Below are 20,593 nucleotides of genomic sequence, written 5' to 3'. Positions count from 1 at the left end.
CCTTTTTCTATTTTTGCCTTGGTTTTATTAACTGGGAGATGTCCCAGCCCTTTTATTCTCTAATCTGATGGTGTGAGAGCCTGGGTTTGTACATACATGCAGCATGTGCGTACGAGCGCCAGTAGAATCCACACCAGGAAGGCGCCTTAAAGAAAGTTCCCCGGATAGAAGTAGCCCTAAAACAGTCTCAAAGACATTTGCTGAAGTATGTTCTGTCTGTGTGTGTTTGAGGCCTGAGAAACAAAGCTATCAGCTGTAAATTGCTAAATAAGAGATGTCAAACTGCTGCTTAGAAGAGTGTGTTTTTCAAAGCCTACACTGTAATAGCTCTGGGTGAGGAGGAAAGTGTTCACCAGCACACATTGAAATGTCAGGAGAAAGCTTTGTAATTGGCTCTGAGCTTGTGGTTCGGACATTAAATAATAAACTCCTTACAGTATTAAGAGAGTGACCCAGCACCAAGTTATAGATTTGGTTGATTGGGTAAAATTCTTTAGCTGGGATTCATAACCCAAACAGTCACCTTCTTAGATCATTTTTAGGATTAATACAACAAATAATCAGTTCTTATTAATTTGATGAGGTAACTAATTTGGTGACATAGTTTTGATTTAACACTGAGACTAATTTAATTGGGGTTTGATTTTGTTTGGATAGTTGCATTGCTCTGTGCTTCATTTAGTTTTGTAGTACGATTAGTAGCTTCACTTTGGTGATACAGTTTGTTGGTGTAATAGTTTTAATACAATTTATAAAACTGAAACCAAACATTTCTTTCAATAAGCAACAGGGGTCTACAACCTTGAGGATGTGGGCAGATATCAGTGGGTGAACCTAAAAAGCCTAACCAGCTCCACATAATAAGCCTTTGGTTCTCACAGACCTGACAGTCTCTTCCAGTCCTGCGCCTGTGGAGGCTGAATGTGTAAATTCAACAAGCTCACAAAACGGGAGCGTATTTTCCCCACAGTGTGAGGTTCTCACTCTTAACACCAGCAGGAGAATATGCATCCGGAGTCCTTGGTGATGCCAGAGATGCCTTAAAAGAGGCAGGTCCTGTCCCTAGCTGCTGTCCCAGCTAGCAGGCCGACAGCCAGGCCAGAGCAGTGTCGGTGCAATGGCTCCTGCTCACCAATTCTTCCATATATGTATGACCATATCAGGTTTCCTCTTTTTCACAGCATCTAGCTCTCTCTGTGTCTCTTCATTTACATTGACACTGCTCAAGCTGTGGGGAAAAACAAGTCAAGAAAAAGTGTTAGACATAATGCCTGAGAACACAGTCCCTTTGAAGCAGAGTTAGCCGCACACCATTGGTTTCAGTGAAATCATCTCTGGAATGGACACAAAAGACTATTGCAATGAATGTTCAGACATAACTATTTGGGCCCATCTTCTTTCCCCATCCCACACATTTCTGGTCCACACCGATAGTCACCATCTGCACTGGATTCCCTTTGGAGTCTGACGAGGCCCGTCCTTGCCTGCTGAAGAGGCTGCTCTTGAGTGACGTGCGTAACTCTCGGCCCACTTAGAGGGAGGGAGATGCCAGCATGTGACATTTATAGCAAGCAAGAAAACAGACTTCAGCGAACTTATTTGTTTCTGAATTGTTATTAATCTATAAAGTTATTGTTCTAAATCTAAATCATTTTGAAAGCTGCCATCATGTGTTTTGGTTGGAACATCCCAGAACCAAAGGCTGTGTGGGGGATGTCTAGGACTGTGTAGAAATCTGGATGTTGTTTAAATGTATTTGCTATCTCAATGCTCCACAGAACTTACTTCCATTTTTTAATTCCCATCAGTCTTTTATCTTCCTTTATTTCTGGTCCTTTTAGTTCTCTCTCTTTTATAGATTTGCCTTTTCCCCTTCAGGCCAGTGGTATAGAAATTTCAAAACATTCTCTTGTAGCTGTCCGGCTGTCCAGGTGTGCTGGATTTAAATGCTGTAAGCTGAAACTCTGGTAGCTTTTATGAACTAAGATGATCTTTAAAACAGTTTAAAACTGCCTGAAATTGTTCTGGAGGAAAAGGCAGATGTCAGTTGCCTAAGGTGCCGGCTGGACCTTCCAATCCTACCAATATCTGTATGAGCTACTGAATAGACAGACAACCAAGATGAGGAGGAGAAGAGTGAAGAAACGGGGTTGCCATCATAGATAGAAAAAGAAATTAAACAAAAACAATTAGGTGTCGACTTTGTATCCTTTCCCTCTTTTCCTTTTTCTTTTTTTCTTTGTTTGGCTTTGTCCCAGAATTATTTGTTGAAATGGTGGTAAATTATCATTTGCATGGAGGGCTATTTTAATTCAATTGTGAAACACCCCCGACTCGTATTCTCAGTCCTGCTTACTGAGTAAAATAACTGAGATTCTAACTAGAGTGACCAGATATTCCGATTCTATAGGGACAGTCGATTTTTAGCTCTTTTTCTTATATAGGCTCCGATTACCCCCCACCCCCTGTCCCAATTTTTCACACTTGCTGTCTGATCACCCTAATTCTAACACAAAACTACGCTGCCTTTGAAGTGCTCAGCCACTTTATTATCCCATGTTTAAGCTAGTCAAGCCGCATGAATAATACATTTTTCAGATTGGTGGCTGAACTGAAGAAAAAAAAAAGAAAAGGTTCATTTTGAATCAAAACCTCAAATTTTCAGGGTTTTTGTTGTTGTTGTTGTTAAAAGAAATCAAACAAACAATTTTTTTGGTGCCAAATGAAAATTTATTTGATCTGAAAAAAATTCGGGTCTTTTTGTGGTTTTCTTTAGTTTCTTTTTAAGTGTTTTTTACCCTCAAAAAACAAATTAATCAAATTAGCTACATTTCTAAACAAAACATTGTTTCAAAGTGACAAGACAAATCTTTTGTTTAAAAAAGCCAGCTTTTTATTCTGCCAAAATTATTCACCAAATGCAACCTCCATTTGCAAATATTTTCATCCTGAAACTGCATTTTTCTGCACATTTACTATTTGAGCAAAAAATGTCACCCAGCTCTACTGGTATCACAGCAGTGGATCTCTCTTCCATTCTCTGCAGGAGGAGACTAGGTGCCAGTTCTTGGGTGCATGGACAATAACATTGTGACCCCAGGAGAAAGAGCTTAAATCATATCACTATGTGCCAGATTTTCCAAAGAACTCAGCACCCACAACTGGGGCTGGATGTTCAAGGGGACTGAAGTCCCATTTATCCAGGGTGCTGCTGCTGGCTTTTCTGAAAATCTGACCATAGAAGTCATAAGCTACTGCATGCTGAGCACTTTCGAAAGCCTGGCCCCATGTGAAAGGAACACTCGTGAAAGGAGCCCACTTGTAACTTACCCCAGTTTCTGCAGTTTGCAGTTTGGGTGTTTCAGTCCTTCACACAACTGTTTCACACCTGAGTTGTCCATTGTTTTCTCTCCCAGGATCAGCTCTGTCAGCGTCTGGTTGGTGCTGAGAGCAGAGGCGAGATCCTCACAACAAGCAGCTGTGAAATGGCAACCACTCAGTCTGCAGGAGCCAGAGAGATACAAAGATTTATGACTGCTTATTTTTGCCCCATTCGCTGGCATCAGCAGTCTTCATTCTAGGCATGCACAGTAAACCACAGTGCTCTGAGAGGAGCCTTTGAGATTAGTCATAAATTCCAAGGCCAGAAGGGCCCACTGTGATCATCTGGTCTGACCTGCAGTACAGGACGTCCCCCAAACAATTCCTGTTTGAACTAGAGCAGAGCTTGTCGACAAAAATATTCAATCTTGATTTTAAAATTGCCAGTGACAGAGAATCCACCACAACCCTTGGTAAATTGTCCCAGTGGTTAGCTGCCCTCACGGAACCTTATTTCCAGTCTGAATTTGTCTAGCTTCAACTTCCAGCCATTGGATCCTGTTATACTTTCCTCTGCTAGACTGAAGAGCCCGTTATCGAATATTTGTTCCCCACGTAGGTACTTGTACACTGTGATCATGTAACCTCTTAGCCTTCTCTTTCTTAAGCTAAGTAGATCGAAGTCTGTCACTATAAGGCAGGTTTTCCCATCCTTGCATTATTCTCATGGCTCTTCTCAGGACCTTCTCCAATTTATCACCATCCTTCTTGGACTGTGGGCACCAGAACTAGACACAATATTTCAGTAGCCATCATCACACCAGTGCCAAATACAGAGGTAAAATAACCTCAACTCCTACTCGAGATTCTTCTCTTTATACATCCATTAGCCAGGGGCGGCTCCAGGCCCCAGCATGCCAAGCGTGTGCTTGGGGCGGCACGCCGCGGGGGGCGCTCTGCCGGTTGCCGGGAGGGCAGCAGGCTGCTCCAGTGGACCTCCTGCAGGCATGCCTGCGGAGGGTCTGCTGGTCCCGCAGCTCCGGTGGAGCATCCGCAGGCACGCCTGCGGGAGGTCCACCGGAGCCGCGGGACCAGCGGACCCTCTGCAAGCACGTCTGCGGGAGGTCCACCGGAGCTGCGGGACTGGCGACCGGCAGAGCGCCCCCCGCGGCGTGCCGCCGTGCTTGGGGCAGCAAAATGGCTAGAGCCGCCCCTGCCATTAGCCCTTTTGGCCACAGCAACACACTGGGAGCTCATGCTTAGCTGATTATCCACCGTACCCCCTCAAGTCTTTTTCAGAGTCACTGCTTCCCAAGATAGGGTTCCCCATCCTGTAAGTGTGGCCTAAATTATTTGTTTCTAGATGCACACATTTCTATTGGTCTGTATTAAAATGTACATATTGTTCGCTTGCACCCAATTTCCCAAGCAACACAGATTGCTCTGTAGCAGTAACTTGTGCTCTACATTATTTCCCCTTTTGCAATTTTTGTGTTATCTGCAAACTTTATCAGTGATACTATGTTGTCTGCCAGGTCATTGATAAAAATGTTATGAAGCATAGGGCCAATCGATCCCTGTGGGATCCCCATAGAAACACACCCTCTTCTCTTAAACACTATAAGCCCTGGAGGGAATAATTTACCATGTGCAGGTGTTGTGTCAGTTACTATGTGTTCTATATGCGATTGTTCAGATGAGTTGAAGGGACAGGCAGATTGAGGTGTGTGATACAGGAGGGCCTGGGAGCAGGGGTAGAGTGGTAGCCTCAGGCTAATTAAGGTGTGGTTCCCTGTAGACTAGGGAGGGTGCTACAGGTTAATTGTAGCACCTGTAGTCAATTAAGGCCCCATCAGGAACCTAATGAAACCCCCTGCTTCAGGCAGTCAGGGGAAGAGGAGGAAGGAGAGAGGACTAGAGCTTGGAGGTGTGTTGTGAGATTTGAGAGATCAGAGAACCAAAGTAAGGAGACTCCTCCTCCAACATCTAAGGACTGAGGATAACCCCACCCAAGGGGAAGAGGGTAAGAAACCTGCAGAGGTTGAGAGGGACTCAGAGTGAGGAGAAAACCCAGACCCCTTTCCCTTCCCTCCTCTACCACCTTCCTGGGCCACTAGTGGGGCCCTTGGCACCCAAGAGCAGGGGCAAGAGGTAGTGTCTTAGCCCCTCCCAAGAAAAGCGCAGGACCCACCATACAAACATTGGCCATCTTATTACAGGTGCTATTTCTAATGGGTGGGATGGTCCTAACAATACACTGTAATGACCTGCTGGTTCCCTACTGGTTCCCTGCTAGAATGGTAGGAAGAGAAAGGACTAAACCAGTGTTCCCCAAAGTGGTGCCTGTGGGTGCCATGGCACCCGACAGGGCATTTATGTGTGCCCGCCTAGTGCCCAGCAGAGGACCTGCCAGGGACAGAGAACTCAGGCTGCAGGCACGGTGTTCTCGGTCCCCGGCAGGTGCGGGGCCCACCTACTGCCCAGCAGAGAAGAGAATCTGGGGCCCTGCGCCTGCTGGGCACAGAGTATTCCAGGGCTGCAGGCACCGGTGTTCTCTGTCCTTGTGGCTTTTCTCCAGCATGTCTCTGGATTCATATATTATGTAATATTAAATATGTTTTTTGGTATTATTTAATGTACAAATACAAAATAAGCCTTGAAAAATTGTTGGTGCCTGCCACGCTCTTCTGAAAACATGAATATGCTACTGGTCACAAAAAGGTTGGGGATCACTGGGCTAGGTTATTCTGGTAGAGGAAGAACCTAGATTAGCATCTCACCAGTAGGGGGCGCTGTGTTAATCAGAATGACGAGGAAAGAGAAGTGACATCCTGTGGACAGAAGGGATCAGGCTGGGAGAGCGAGAGGGCCAGTGTGTGTGGGGGTGAGCAGCAGGCTGCAGGTAGCAAGGACAGAAAGCCTGGCAGTGGTATCCTGAGAGCCAGGGCAAGGAGGCAGGTGGGAAGGGGAGAGCTGATCAGAGAAGCAGGCTGTGGCTGGCGGGCTGGGAGCAGCAGCACCAGGACATGTGGGGGTGGAGCAGCCTGCAAGCAGGAGGCGAGAGGCAATTGCTAAGGCTGGGTGACACAGGAGGACAATGCACAGGGATGCTGAGGAGACCAGAGATGACAGGGCTGAGCTCTGGCCAGTGGGGTTGCAGACCAGCCTTGAATTAGCTGCCATGAGAAGGATGTGCCAGAAAGGGCACTGGGTGCCAGCCCACAGCCGGTTCTCAGTGACATATTTGCTGACTGGGCTGTGTTATCAGTAGCTGGGGTGACAATGCAGATTTGGCCATGCACTGCTACAGGCTGGGGAGCGACTGGCTAAGCAGCAGTTCTGCAGAAAAAGATCTGGGGATTACAGTGGATGAGAAGCTGGATATGAGTCAGCAGTGTGCCCTTGTTGCCAAGAAGGCCAATGATATATTGGGCTGCATTTTAGTAGGAGCATTGCAAGCAGATCAAGGGAAGTGATTATTCCCCTCTCTTCAGCACTGGTGAGGGCACATCTGGAGTATTGCATCGAGTTTTGGATCCCCCACTACAGAAGGGATGTGGACAAATTGGAGAGAGTCCAGAGGAGGGCAACAAAAATGATTAGGAGGCTGGGGCACATGACTTATGAGGAGAGGCTGAGGGAACTGGCTTATTTACTCTGCAGAAGAGAAGCGTGAGGGGGGATTTGATAGCAGCCTTCAAGTACCTGAAGGGAGGTTCCAAAGAAGATGGAGCTGGGCTGTTCTCAGTGGCGGCAGATAACAGAACAAGGAGCAGTGGTCTCAAGTTGCAGTGGGGGAGGTCTAAGTTGGATATTAAGAAAAATATTTCAGTAGGAGAGTGGGGAAGCACTGGAATGGGTTACCGAGGGCGGTGGTGGAATCTCCATCCTTAGAGGTTTTTAAGGCCTGGCTTGAAAAAGCCCTGGCTGGAATGATTTAGTTGGGGATTGGTCCTGCTTTGAGCAGGGGGTTAGACTAGATCAGTGGTCCCCAACGTGGTGCCTGCAGGCGCCATGGCGCCCGCCCAGGCATTTATATGCGCCCGCTTAGTGCCCAGCAGGGGACCTGCCGGGGACAGAGAACTCAGGCTGTGGGTGCGGTGTTCTCTGTTCCTGGCAGGTGCGGGGCCTGCCTAGTTCCCAGCAGGGGAGAGAAGCCGCGGCCCTACGCCTGCCAGGGACAGAGAACTCTGGAGCTGTAGGCGCTGGTGTTCTCGGTCCCCGGCAGGTGCGAGGCCCACCTAATGCCCAGCAGAGAAGAGAATCTGGGGCCCTGCGCCTGCGGGGGACAGAGTACTCCAGGGCTGCAGGCATCGGTGTTCTCTGTCCTTGTGGCTTTTCTCCGGCTTCTCTCTGGATTCATATATTATGTAATATTAAATATGTTTTTTTGTATTATTTAATGTACAAATACAAAATAAGCCTTGAAAAATTGTTGGCGCCTGCCACGCTCTTCTGAAAACATGAATGTGCTACTGGTCACAAAATGGTTGGGGACCACTGGACTAGATGACCTCCTGAGGTCCCTTCCAATCCTAATCTTCTATGATTCTGTGAAATGATGGGTAATGATCAGAGGGGAGTCTCAGCCCCTTTGTGGGAAACACATTAATGTTGATATTTATTCACATTTACTGTTTACAGCCCTTTTGGGAGAAAAGAGCCATGTTCAATTTCCTTTTCTTTCCAGCTCTTTTGGGAGAGCAGGAGTGACAGCTCCAGTTCAGGGCAGTGTGCACACATGTGGGGTTGTTACTGCCTTAGTGAGTAAAATCATTGTTTTCTAATGTCAAAATATGCTGCATTTGTGGTTTGCTAAAAGCCACCAGATTCTGTCCTCGGCTGCACCAAGTTCACATCTGGCACTGCTGAGAGACTTCGAGGAGAAGATATTGGCTGTAACCCACCTTCCTACTGCACTGATCCTGGGCCAGATGGGGGCCAAAACAGCCTCTGGTATAACTAAGAGGAATCTCAGGGCTGCTCTAAGTTACTCCAGCTGCTGTGCCAGGCTAGGATCCGGTGAAGCGTCATTGCACTCCACCCTGCCCCTCCTAACCTCTCTGCCCTTCCTATGCTGAGGCAGGAGGGATGCTGTGGAAGGGAGCCAAAAATGTGGTTAGACCTGCTTTGCACCACCTAAGGATTACCCTGTATTGAGGGACCTTTGGCTGCCCCTTTAGGACAATTACCCAGCTACTTTGCCTGCTGAACAGGGCCCAGGGACTGAGCCCACTGCAGTACTCAGAACTCCTGCATCTTGGTGGGAGTTAGAGCAGCTGATCATTGTAGCCCCTTCTAGCCCTATGTTCTGCAGTTCTCTCATTATTCAGTTGTTTAACTAGCAGAATGTGACCAATGAAGATATCAGTGAGTCTCTGTTCTTTGCCTTGGGAGCAGAGTGGGGCTGGTCCATGGCTGGGTTCTATGCAGGTTATTGTGACCCTGATAAACAGAGTGTAACTCACCAACTACAGTGTTAACAGGCACAGACTAAAGGGAACCATCTGGTACTTACTGCAGTTTCTGTAATTTGCAGTTTGGATGTTTTAATCCTTCACACAGCAGCTGCACTCCTGAATCTCCTAGGTTGTTCCACCTTACGCCGAGCTCTGTCAGGGTCTGGCTGGTGCTGAGAACAGAGGACAGATCCCCACAACAAGCAACTGTGAGATCACAATACCCCAGTCTGTAGGATATGAAGATATACAGAGAGCAAAATGATGACTTGTTTATGCCTCTTCCTCTGCATTTCCCCTTCTTGATACCTGTGTGTAACTCTAAACCAGGGGTAGGCAACCTATGGCACGTGTGCCAAAGGCGGCATGTGACCTGATTTTCAGCGGCACTCACACTGACCAGGTCCTGGCCACTAGTCTGTGGGGCTCTGCATTTTTCTTTAATTTTAAATGAAGCTTCTTAAACGTTTTAAAAAACTTATTTACTTTACATACAACAGTAGTTTAGTTATATATTATAGACTTATAGAAAGAGACCTTCTTAAAACATTAAAAGGTATTACTGGCACGTGAAACCTTAAATTAGAGTGAATAAAAAATGAAGACTTGGCACACCACTTCTGAAAGGTTGCCGACCCCTGTTCTAAAGTGATTCTTAATTTGGAAGCAATAGAGAAATCATTTCACTTTGTTTCAGATTACAAAAAGACCCCTACATGAGGCTTTAGACCAGGGGTGGGCAAACTACAGCCTGCAGGCCATTTTAAGCCAGCCCTCAAGCTCCTACTGGGAGTGGGGTCTGGGACTTGCCGTGCTCTGGTGCTGCAGCCGGGGAACAGGGTTGGGGCTGTTCCACACGGCTCCCGGAAGCAGCCACGTGGCCCCGCTCTGGCACTCCAGCTGGGGAGCGGGGTTGGGGGCCACTCCATGTGGCTCCTGGAAGCAGCGGCATAGCCCCACTCCGGCTCCTATGCACTCCAATGTCCTCCTCCGGTGCTCCAATGTGAGCTGCAATGGCGGTGCCTGCAGATGGGGCAACGTGTAGACAGGGCCGGCTCTACAGTTTTCGCTGCCCCAAGCAGCGCGCCAAATTGCCGCCCTGGGCGGCGGGGGCAGTCCATGTGCCCTTAGGGCGGCAGGCGCGTTTCCGTGGAGGCGGCAATTCGGCGGCAGCGTCTATGTTTAGCTGAAGCTGCCCCGGACAGCTAAACATAGAAGCTGCCGCCGAATTGCCGCCGCCGCGGAAATGCGCCTGCCGCCCTAAGGGCACACAGACTGCCCCCCCCACCCACGGCAGCAATTCGGCACGCTGCTTGGGGGCAAAACAAGGGGGGCTGCCGCCCCTTGCAGAATGCCGCCCCAAGCACCAGCTTGGAATGCTGGTGTCTGGAGCCGGCCCTGCGTGTAGAGCTGCCTGGTTGCGCCTCTGTGTAGGAGCTGGAGAAGGGACATGCTGCTGCTTCTGGGAGCCATTTGAGGTAAGTGCCACCTGGAGCCTGCACCCCTGAGCTTCTCCTCGCACCCCTGAGCTTCTCCCCACACCCCAACCCCCTGCCCCAGCCCTGATCCCCCTCCTGCCCTCTGAATCCCTCCATTCCAGCCCAGAGAACTCTCCTGCATGCCAAACCCCTCATCCCCAGCCCCACTCCAGAACCTGCACCCCCAGCCTGCACCCCTTCCCGCACCCCAATCCCCTGCCACAGCCCTGAGTCCCCTCCCGCCCTCCAAACCCCTCAATCCCAGCCCAGAGCACTCTTCTATACCCCAAACTCCGCATCCCCCAGCACCACCCCAGAGGCCGCAACCTCAGCCGGAGCCCTCACTCCCCTGCACCCCACTCCCCACTGCAGCTCACAGTCCCCTCCCGCACCCTGAATGCCTCATTTCTGGCCCCACCCCAGAACCCGCTCCCCCAACCACAGCCCTCACCCCTTCCCACACCCCAACCCCAATTTTGTGAGCATTCATGGCCCACCATACAATTTCTATTCCCAGATGTGGCCCTCAGGCCAAAAAGTTTGCCCACCCCTGCTCTAGACCTCTAACACACAATTAGAGCTACAACCAAAACCCCAGTAGCATTAAATTAATTATTCTAATAGGAACTTATCCATTCAGCTACAGAAAACACCTTCTCAACCCTCTTTAAAACCCCAATCAAACAGAGGCTCATTGCAGCATGCCCAGAAGGTCCCTAAATGTGGGGTATTTTGGACTGCGGGAAAGGGAAAGTCCCAGAGCCCTCACAGAGGCCAACCATCCCTTCTCTTTTATAACAAAGGGGGAATCAGCTCAGGTGCCCGTGCTGACTGCAGTTGGGGCAGACACAATCCCTCAGGTAGGCCAGTCCCAGGTCATTTAGGGCTTTATCGATCAGAACCAGCCTCTTAAATTCCACCCAGAGACCAATGGGCAACCAGTGCAGATCCTGGAGCCATGTGCTCCCAGCAGGATGCTATGCTCAGTAAGTGACCTAGCACTGTCTACACTGGGGTTTAGGTCGGCTTAACTCTCTCGGGGGTGTAAATTTTTCATGCCCCTGGGTGACGTAGCTGGGTTGACCTAACTTTCTAGTGTGGACCAAACCTTAGTGAGTACAATAAACAGAGGACCTACAGAAAATATCTATGGGGCATGAAGAGGCTCCGTGTGACCCAACTTCTGTCTAGTAAAATACGACAAATCTACAGTGTGGTGGGGTCTCTCAGCTGTACGCAGGAGGAGAGTAGGTGTTTTTGGGTGGTCATTAGATGAACCATTTGGGATTTTTTTCAGTGAAATAGTTTTTCCATCAGAAAATGCAGATTAGTCACACACTTTTTGTGGGAACGTCGTGGTGTTGATGGAAGTCCTGTCAGGAAGGTCTCTCTTAGCCAGGCTGGACTTTCAAGGCAAAACTACAGACAGAGCAAGCCTAGAATAGCCAGTAGCCCTGTGGTTGGGGCATTCACCTGGCCTCTGTGAGGCCCAGCTTCGTCTCCTCCCAAATCAGGCAGAGCAGTGACTTTAACCTGTGCCCCCCACACCTCAGGTGAGTGCCCTGACCAGTGGGATCACAATGGAGAACGGGGGAAATATTAAGTTTTCTCAGGATAGAACACAGTTTTCCTCAGCTGCCAGGAGTACAGATGCCTCAGTAGACAAAGCTCAGGTCACTGTTAATAAGCACAGACTGCAGGAAGCCAGCGGTTACTTACACTAGTTTCTGCAGTTTGCAGTCTGGGTGTTTCAATCCCTCACACAGCAGCCGCACGCCTGAATCCCCCAGTTTGTTATCCGCCAGTTCCAGCTCTGTCAGGCTCTGGCTGGTGCTGAGAATAGTGGCGAGATCCCCACAGCAAGCAGCTGTGAGGCTGCAACTCCCCAACCTACAAGAGACAAATACACAGAGAGGGAAGTGATCACTTGTTTCCTCCCTGTTGGCTGTGGTTCCCTCACTGGTGTCGGTATCTGTCTGGAGAGGGTTTCATTTCCATTCTGGAGGGAGGGAAGGATGGCTCCTGCCACATGTGCCACTAGCCAAATACTTAGGGGCTAGGGACATCCCAGGTCCTCAGCGAGTAAGGGGCTAATTCTGGCTTCCTTCAATCTGTCCTTGCACAGGTGCTCAGGGAAAGGGCTATAAAAACAGCTGTTGGGGAGCCAGTGGGTGCAGAATGGCTGTGGGTTGAGATGGCTGCAAATCCAGGCTGAGCGAGCCTCAGGCTGGGGTGGTTTATGATTTGATGTGTTTAAGTTGTTTTGCTTTGCTGATTGAGATTTGCTTCTGCTGAAATATCCTTCCTGATTACCAGAGTCTTGCTGCCGTACAGTGCTAGGACCATGGTACCACCCCATACACCTGCTGCTCACGCTGCCTCTTCCCGACTCTCAATAAGACATTTGCTGTTGCAGCTGAGTCTTCAGAGCTTTGCTGGTCCTGCAAATTTGGCCTGAAACTACCCCTGGGAGGATACATCATGCAGGGTCTCTCAGGGGTCTGTCCTGCATCCGGAACTGCTCAATATTTTCATTAACAGCTTGAATGATGGAGTGGCAAGCACACTTATAACATCTGCAGATGGCACCAAGCTGGGGAGGGGTTACAAACAATTTTAGAAGACAGGATTAGAATTCAAAATGATCTTGATTAATTGGAAAATTGGTCTGAAATTTATCATATTAAATAGAGACGTGCAATGTTCTGCAGTTAGGAAGGTAAAATATCAAATGCACAACTACAAAATGGGGAATAACTGGCTAGGGGGCAGTACTGCAGAAAACGACCAGGGGATTATAGTGGATCACAAAGTGAATATGAGTAAACAGTGTGATGTATTTTTTGGAAAAAGGCTAATATCACTGTAGGGCGTGTTAGCAGGAGAATCGTAGGTAAGACATGGGAGGTGAATGTCCCATTCTACTCATCACCAGTGAGGCCTCAGCTGGAGAACTGTGTCCAGTTTGGGGCATCACAGTTCAAGAAAGATGTTGACAAATTAGAGTCCAGATGAGAGCAACAAAAGTGAAAAGAGGTTTAGAAAACAAGCTCCACAAGAAAAGGGTGAAAGACTTGGGCATGTTTAGTCTATAGAAGACAAGGCTGAGGGGCAACATAACAGACTTCAATTATGTGAAAGGTTGTTATAAAGAGAACGGTGATCCATTGTTCTCCATGTCCACCAAGGGTAGGACAAGAAGTAATCAGCTGAATCAGCAGCAAGGGGGATTTAGGTTGGATATTAGGAAACACTTTCAAACTATAAGGAGAGTAAAGTCCTGGAACAAGTTACCTAGGGAGACTGTGGAATCCCTGTCCTTGGAGGTTTTTAAGAACAGGTGAGACAAACACCTGTCAGGGATGGGCTATGTTTACTTAATTCTGCCTCTGCACTGTGGGATGAACTCGATGACCTCTCGAGGTCCCTTTCAGCCGTATATTTCTATGGAGTGGAAGGTGCAGGGCCTGGGGCTGGTGGGAGCACAAGCATTACAGTTCGGTAACCCAGCAGCCAGAGCGACCATGCTAGCAGGCACAGACTGGAGCAGACCAGCCAGTACTTACAGTATTTTCTGCAGTTTGCAGTTGGGATGTCTCAGTCCCTCACACAACACCTGCACACCTGAATCTCCCAGCTTCGCCCCCCAAAGGTTCAGCTCTGTCAGGGCCTGGCTGGTGCTGAGAGCAGAGGAGAGGAACCCACAACATACAGCTGAGAGTCTGCACCACTCCAGCCTGCATGAAATGAAGAGAGAATGGAAAACGATTCATTTCTGACCCATGCACTGTGTTCCCCTCACAGATGTCTGTGTGAGTCTAGAAATATTTATTATTGTGGGAGTGCAGGGAGAGACGACAGCGCTGTGGGAAGAGGCCAGGGGGAATAAAAACACAAAAGGCCGTTAGTGTGGATTTTTTCCATGCACACCCGTCAGGCAGGGTTTAGCTCTCATTTATGTTGGTGTAACTCTGGAGCAAATCCCTTGCAGTCAATAAAGGCAGACTTGCAAATACAGAGCAGCTGAGAGCACAGTCTGGCCCATTATGTCGGTTACGCAGCACTCCACAAGTGACTGGTCAGTTGAAGTAAAGGGAGGGGGCAGGTTGTGGGTCACTTTTAGTGGGTTGGGAGTGGGAAGGTCGTGGCTGGAAAATAGTTAAAACGTTTTCATTGCTAGCGCTCTGGATCCCTTCTGGTCTAAGCAGATGGAGCCAGTATAAGCTCTCCAGCCCAAAATGTTCCCCAGGGCCGTTTTGGGGCAGATTTTCGAGACAAAAGCACCAGCAAAGTGAATGTCAAAATCAGCCTTCTGTTTCTGCAGCTGCTGTCTATCACTGGAGGTTTGGGGTTAATGCCACCAACTCCTAATCCAGGGACCCCCACTCTTTCCCCAGAACATCAGACCCATGGCTGGAGGGCTGAGCTGCTTCTGTCCCCATCTCAAAGCTCTGCCTGTCAGTATGTAGGTAGACAGGACTCATTTCAAAGCTCTTTGTTTTTTCTCCACCATCAGTGATGACTGGCCTCTCCTCCCCCACAGCCCTGCAGAGAGTGATGGTGGCACCTCTCCCTGGTGGCAACTGCCCCATCTCTCCCTCACAGCTCGGAGGAGGGTGGGGAACGAGTAACTCACTGAGAGTGATATGGGGGGGAGTGGGAGGGAAGATACACAACTGAAGTGTGTCTGCTTCACTGCTGTGCTGCTCTGACAGATCTACTGGAATAGTCCATGGAATAGTCTCCCCCCAGAAGGGGTGGAAGCTCCATGACTTGGGCCATCATCACAGTAGACTAGACAACTCACGGGGAAATACACTGTAGGGAGCAGGGCACAAGGTGAAATAATGGCCTTGTGAATCTGGTGCAGTGCCCACCCCCCACCAGTTTTGGATCTAATGTGCTGCAGAGAAGGGGTCTCTGGAAGTTGTGTTAGTGACAGATCACTCCTACATCACCACCCACCACACTCTGATTGACAGCTGCCTCAGAAGGAGGCAGCTTGTGCCACTCACTGGGCTGGGGTATGTGCACTCAGCTGCTTTGACGCCATGGAAGGCTTTAAATCTGTGCAGAAAAATGTCACAAGTTTTAAAGTTAATATATAAAGGTGTCAAAGTCATTAAAGTTATCTTTAAAATGGGCTGTTAGTGGAAGGGTAAGAGAGTGCTCTTTTTTTTTAAAAATGCCCAATATTAAAGAATTGGTTTAAAAAAAAATAAAATATTTATTCACTGGGACCGTGTTACCAGCTGTCTGCTGTGGGCCCACCTTTGCTTAATATTTCCATTTTCCAAACAGGGCAGGCTGGGTGCATGTTGTGAGACATTGACAATGGTGCTGGAGAGACACTGAACTCTCAGTTTTTCCATATACCTACAGGGGGCAGACACCAGCTACAGCCCCTGTGAAACACTTTACATAGATGTCATCTGAAAATACACAGAGGAGACCAAATATTACTTACCCCAGCATCTGTAATTTGCAGTTTGGATGTTTCAGTCCCTCACACAGCAGTTGAACTCCAGCCTCTCCCAGAGAAAAATTATAACTGAGGTCAAGGTCTGTCAGGCTCTGGCTCCTGCTGAGAACAGTGGAGAGATCCCCACAGCAAGCGCCTGTGAGACCGCAAAATCTCAACCTGCAGGAGAGACAAATGCAGAGCAGATCCATCAGAGAGTGAATGAGGCTCATCACAGCCGTTCTGACAAGTGGCCCCACCCAGCATCTCCTTTCCCTGACCAATCAGTATCAGGAATGAGCCACAAAACCAGCCCTAGACTCTGTCCTAAGACTCATCCCTTGACCAGTGAGAAGCCAGAACCAGGTTTGGGTGTGACTTCCTGCATTAGCCCCACTGCTTGCACTATAAAGAGAGAGAGAGAAAGTGAAGTTTCAAGGAAGGCTCTAGGAAAGGGTCAGGAGGAGGAAAATGGGGAAGATGGATGGAGAAGTTTAGAGGGTGGAAAATATCAGAAGAGAGAAGTTAATTGGAGGGTAAAACAGACACTAAAAACAATGAGGAAAAAGAGTCAGAGAAAAGGAGAAGAAAACTTTCAAGCAGAGAAAAACTAAAAATAGTAAAGGGAGATCTAGAGGCACTCTGTTATATTATTTTATATCAAGTTTGATGCCACAACATTGCAATAAAATATACTCATGACATGTGGCCAACCCCAAAAGTTCCAAAATCATGAGTCAGGCTCCAAAAGTCACGATATCGGCTTAGATTTCATGGGATTTTTACAAATACATTTTGGGTTCTTTTTCTTTGTCTTCTGGTTTTGAGACTTTAGGGTTTGTGTTTTCAGGCTCTATCTGTAACCACAAGGGCTAGAAACTTAGCCTTCATTTTTAAAAAGTGAGGGGCTCACTTATTCACATGACTCCAGGAGCTGTGACTTTAAGAAAAACCATCAAATATCAAAATTTGTGATAAAATTATGAGATGGCAACAATATTATATATCAGACAACGTGACTTCATAGGACAATGGGGTCTCTGTAGCCTGGTTAGGAATGGTAAGTGGGCATGGGAGTCCATTTGACCAGAGCTTAGAGGAGGGAATAACCTGATTTTTGTTTACCTCAAAATCTTTATAGTAAAATAATGGGTTTTCAGTCCTCCTTTAATTGCAAATCTGAATGCAAACTTAATTATAGAATTGATAGCACTCCCTCAACAAGTTTTTCCCCAATGCTAGTGCTAGGTTTTAGAATATTTCATGCTTGCATCTACCTGAAATAATCATATATATTTAGGGGTCCTGTGGTTTTGATGCACATCTGGTTTCACAGTACGTTACCTGATGCACTAGCAAGTTATCCTAGCACAGAAGTCTAGATGAACAGCGGCTGTGCTCGTATTATTGATTATTTTATTACATTATTTTTATTGCACAGCATTCTGACTTTGAAACATATGAAAAGCTTCTAAAATACAGGAAATTGCACCTAACTTTTCAAAAATGTCTGGGTGGTGGTGGCTAGTTCATGCCGCTGCTCACCGCTGCCCGTGCTACCATGGCTACGCTACTATTTTTAGTGCACTAGCTCAGATCAGCACTAGCATTAATGTGTGTACGTGAGCTGGGAATCACACACCCCCAGCTCCAACTGCAAACAAAGCCTAAGGCTTCAAGGGCAGAGAGCTACTTATCAATGGATAGATACTAGGAGTAGTGACGAGGGGTCCAAGCACAATATCTGATTTGAGGAACTGTGTCCAGGAAATTCAGGAAGCTGACTACCCAGGGCCTGGAGTTACCCAAGCAAAAATGCAAAAGCCATGAAGAGCTGTGGGGAGGCGAACTCCTATCCCCCGCCCTCCGGATACATACTCAGAACAGCTAGCCTATGCCACTGCTCACGCTACTGTAGCTACATCACTATATTTAGCATGCTGAGTCGATGAGAGCTAGTGCGAGTGTGTCTAGTCACTCTGGGAATCGCACTCCCAGCTCCGAGTGCAGACGTAGCCTTCATTTGAACAAAAGACTGTGGGAGTGTCTCATGGGTATGAGACTTTTCCACTCCAATCCAAGATTTACATGGAAGCAGGGCCAGTGCAAGGAAGTTTCGCCTAGGGCATGAAACTTCCACCTTGCGTCACCTTCCCACCCTTTAACTCTCCCCCCAGCAGCAGCTACCCCCCCCTGCAGCTAACCCGCCCAGGAGACACCCCACACGGAAGCTAACTCTGCCCGCAGATACCCCGCCCACACATGTGGAAGCTAACCCCGCCTGGAGAGACTCCCCCACCCCACGCAGAAGCTAACCCTCCCTGGGGAGACTCTTCTCCCGCAGAAGCTAACCCTGCCTGGGGAGCCCCCTCCTGCAGCAGCTAATCCCGCCTGGGGAGCCTGCCCCAGCTCACCTCGGCTCTGCCTCCTCTGCTGAGCATGCCATCGCTCTAATTCTCCTCCCCTCCCAGGCTTGTGGCACCAATTAGAGGAGAATTAGAGCTGGGGCTGTGTGCTCAGCAGAGGAGGCTGAGTGGAGGTGATCTGGGGCGAGCAATTCCCTGTGCGCCCCTGTTACTGTGGGCAGCCCTCCCACGGCCCCCACCCCAGCTCACCTCCACTCCACCTCCTCACCTGAGCAGGCTTTTAGGCACCCCCAACCACTAGGCACCCTAGGCAGCCGCCTAGTTTGCCTAAATGATTGCACCGGCCCTGCATGGAAGACACACAAGAAATACAAGCCAGCCTCTGGAAAGCATTACTCTAGGCACCAGCCACCAATCCAGTGCAAATGAGTTTCAGCCACTGCACACAAAATTACTACAGACACAGGCACACCTCAGGATCAAAGCTTGTGTTGAACAAAGCAAGGTTAGTGGCTGAAAAGCCTTTTATCAGCTTGGATTAGATCCCTGATCTGGTCTGCATCCCCAGAGCCTGGCTATCTGACACAGCAGGCTGGGAGCTGGATCATTTCATCCTTCCAGCTGACACAGGGCCCTACAGACCCAGACTAGGCAGTTCCAGCAGCGGAGCACCAATGTTATTGCCACCCAGCTTCAAATGCAAAAGAAGCTCCTTTATAACAAAATCCCTTGAGTGCATCTACTTAATCTGAGAGACCAATGACAAGCCCAATAAGACATTCCAATAGCACAGATCTATTACCTACAGAGAGCTCAAGTTTTCTGGAGGAGCTGACAGAGACACTGGCTCACATGGTGATGCAGTTCCTGAGGCTTCTCATTCTTGGAGGCTTAACAATCCACACTGACAATACACCTGATTCAATGCCCGGTATCATCAAGTCTCTTGTTTCTGAGCAATCCTAGTCAAGCAGTTACTGAACAGTTTGCATCCAACTTCACCTGTCCATTGGCAATATCAGGCTGGGTTTTTAAGCCTGAACACAAGAACAGACACGGACACTGCCAAGGCTGATGGGAGAACCTCACTCCTGTCCACAGGCGAGAGGAGGATTTTGAAGCTTTACTGTCAAAAAGGTTTTGCAGAATGGTGACAAATCCTGTTCCTGTTGAAGTCAACAGTAAAACTTGGAGATGGGGTGGAGGGAGCACACCTTAGTGTTCGGATGTTGTGTGCAGCAAAAATTGCTTTCATCCGGCTGAGCGATGGCGGGAGGACATGGGATGGAGAACCGAGGAAGATTCAATGGCAGCCTGGTGTAGGTGTAGGTGAGGGGACGTGAGAAGTAAAAATCAACAGGGGAGTGCACAGAAGCAGGCCTGGATGGTGGGGCAGGAGTCAGGGACAGAGGGAGAATCAGGAGGATCAAAGGCCTTAGCAGGAACTGACTTAAATGAGATCTCTTATATTATTTTGTCTCCAGTTGGCTCAATGGGGTGGGAGGTAGATTCCCTCAGCTCTGTAAGTGCTCTGAGATCCTCAGCTGAAGCGGTGCTCTAGGAGGGCATGTCATTTGGCTTCAGGAATAGAGACTGTTCCTGTCCTCCTACACCTACCACCTGCAGAGCAGGGGAGAGATGAGAAGTGGATCACGGGGTGACTGGACATGAGGGAGAAATAGTTAACAGAGGGATCAGAGCTGTCCTGGTTTGCAAGTGGTGATTTTTGATTCACTGCAAGGGTCCTCCTCTGGGTAGTAGCTCCTTCCTTGCTCTCAGCATGTTTGGGGTGGGGAGAAAGTATCCCCAACTGAGGGCAGACAATAGGAGAGGCCTTTCAGATTTTAACACTCACCACGTACTTGCAGGAAGTTTATTGTACCCCATCACGCCTCCTGCCAAAGGTCTTTTACATAGAGGAAACTGGTCAATGCTACTTACACTAGTCTCTGCAGTTTACCCAGTTTAAGCTGTTTCAGTCCTTCACACAGCAGCTGCACTCCCCAGAGCTCCCAGTTGATTATCCCACTCCAGGTCCAGATCTGTCCCAGCAACTGGTTGTTGCTGAAAGAGGCGGAAAAGCTCCCACAACAAGCAACTGAGGAGTTTACAAGCCTTCAATCAAGAAAGAGATAGATGCACAGATTAAGAGAATAGAGCATGTCTGTCCATCCAGTCCTCTCCTCTCCATTGAGGAATTCCAGCGTGGAAAGCCAGAAGCATTTACCATAGTCCCCATGACCCTTAATCTAAGTTTTGCAACATATCAATAAACAAATGCACATAGAAGACTGGTGTGAAAAATGAAGAATAAAGGGAATTATATAGGAAATGATTTACAGTTGTACATTAGAGTTTCTCTTTCTTGTAGACATTAAAAGTCTCCAGTGCTTTAGAAAGAAATATCCACCCAGATCAAAGGAGACCATGACCAAAATAGACAAACTGAAGATATATTGTCCTCTTTTCTCAATCTAGCTGCATTTTACAGGGGTTGAATTTTTAATT

At 48.3% G+C, this 20,593-nt stretch overlaps 1 protein-coding gene across 1 annotated transcript; it reads right to left on the bottom strand.

Moving 5' to 3' along the window:
* Window positions 1-604: 604 nt before the first annotated feature.
* On the bottom strand, window positions 605-20,036 carry LOC120392761 (NACHT, LRR and PYD domains-containing protein 3-like). Its single transcript, XM_039517497.1, has 7 exons — window positions 20,027-20,036; window positions 15,726-15,899; window positions 13,825-13,995; window positions 11,978-12,148; window positions 8,840-9,010; window positions 3,331-3,501; window positions 605-1,228 (listed from the first exon to the last, which is right to left on the bottom strand). The coding sequence occupies exons 2-7, from the start codon at window positions 15,731-15,733 to the stop codon at window positions 1,129-1,131; spliced, it is 792 nt and encodes a 263-aa protein (XP_039373431.1). The 5' UTR covers window positions 15,734-15,899; window positions 20,027-20,036; the 3' UTR covers window positions 605-1,128.
* Window positions 20,037-20,593: the final 557 nt, after the last annotated feature.

The sequence above is a fragment of the Mauremys reevesii genome, unplaced genomic scaffold (assembly GCF_016161935.1).
Source record: "Mauremys reevesii isolate NIE-2019 unplaced genomic scaffold, ASM1616193v1 Contig113, whole genome shotgun sequence".
Classification (NCBI taxonomy): domain Eukaryota; kingdom Metazoa; phylum Chordata; order Testudines; family Geoemydidae; genus Mauremys; species Mauremys reevesii.
The sequence above is the reverse complement of the archived record's forward strand: the minus strand, read 5'-3'. Positions and strand labels throughout refer to the sequence as shown.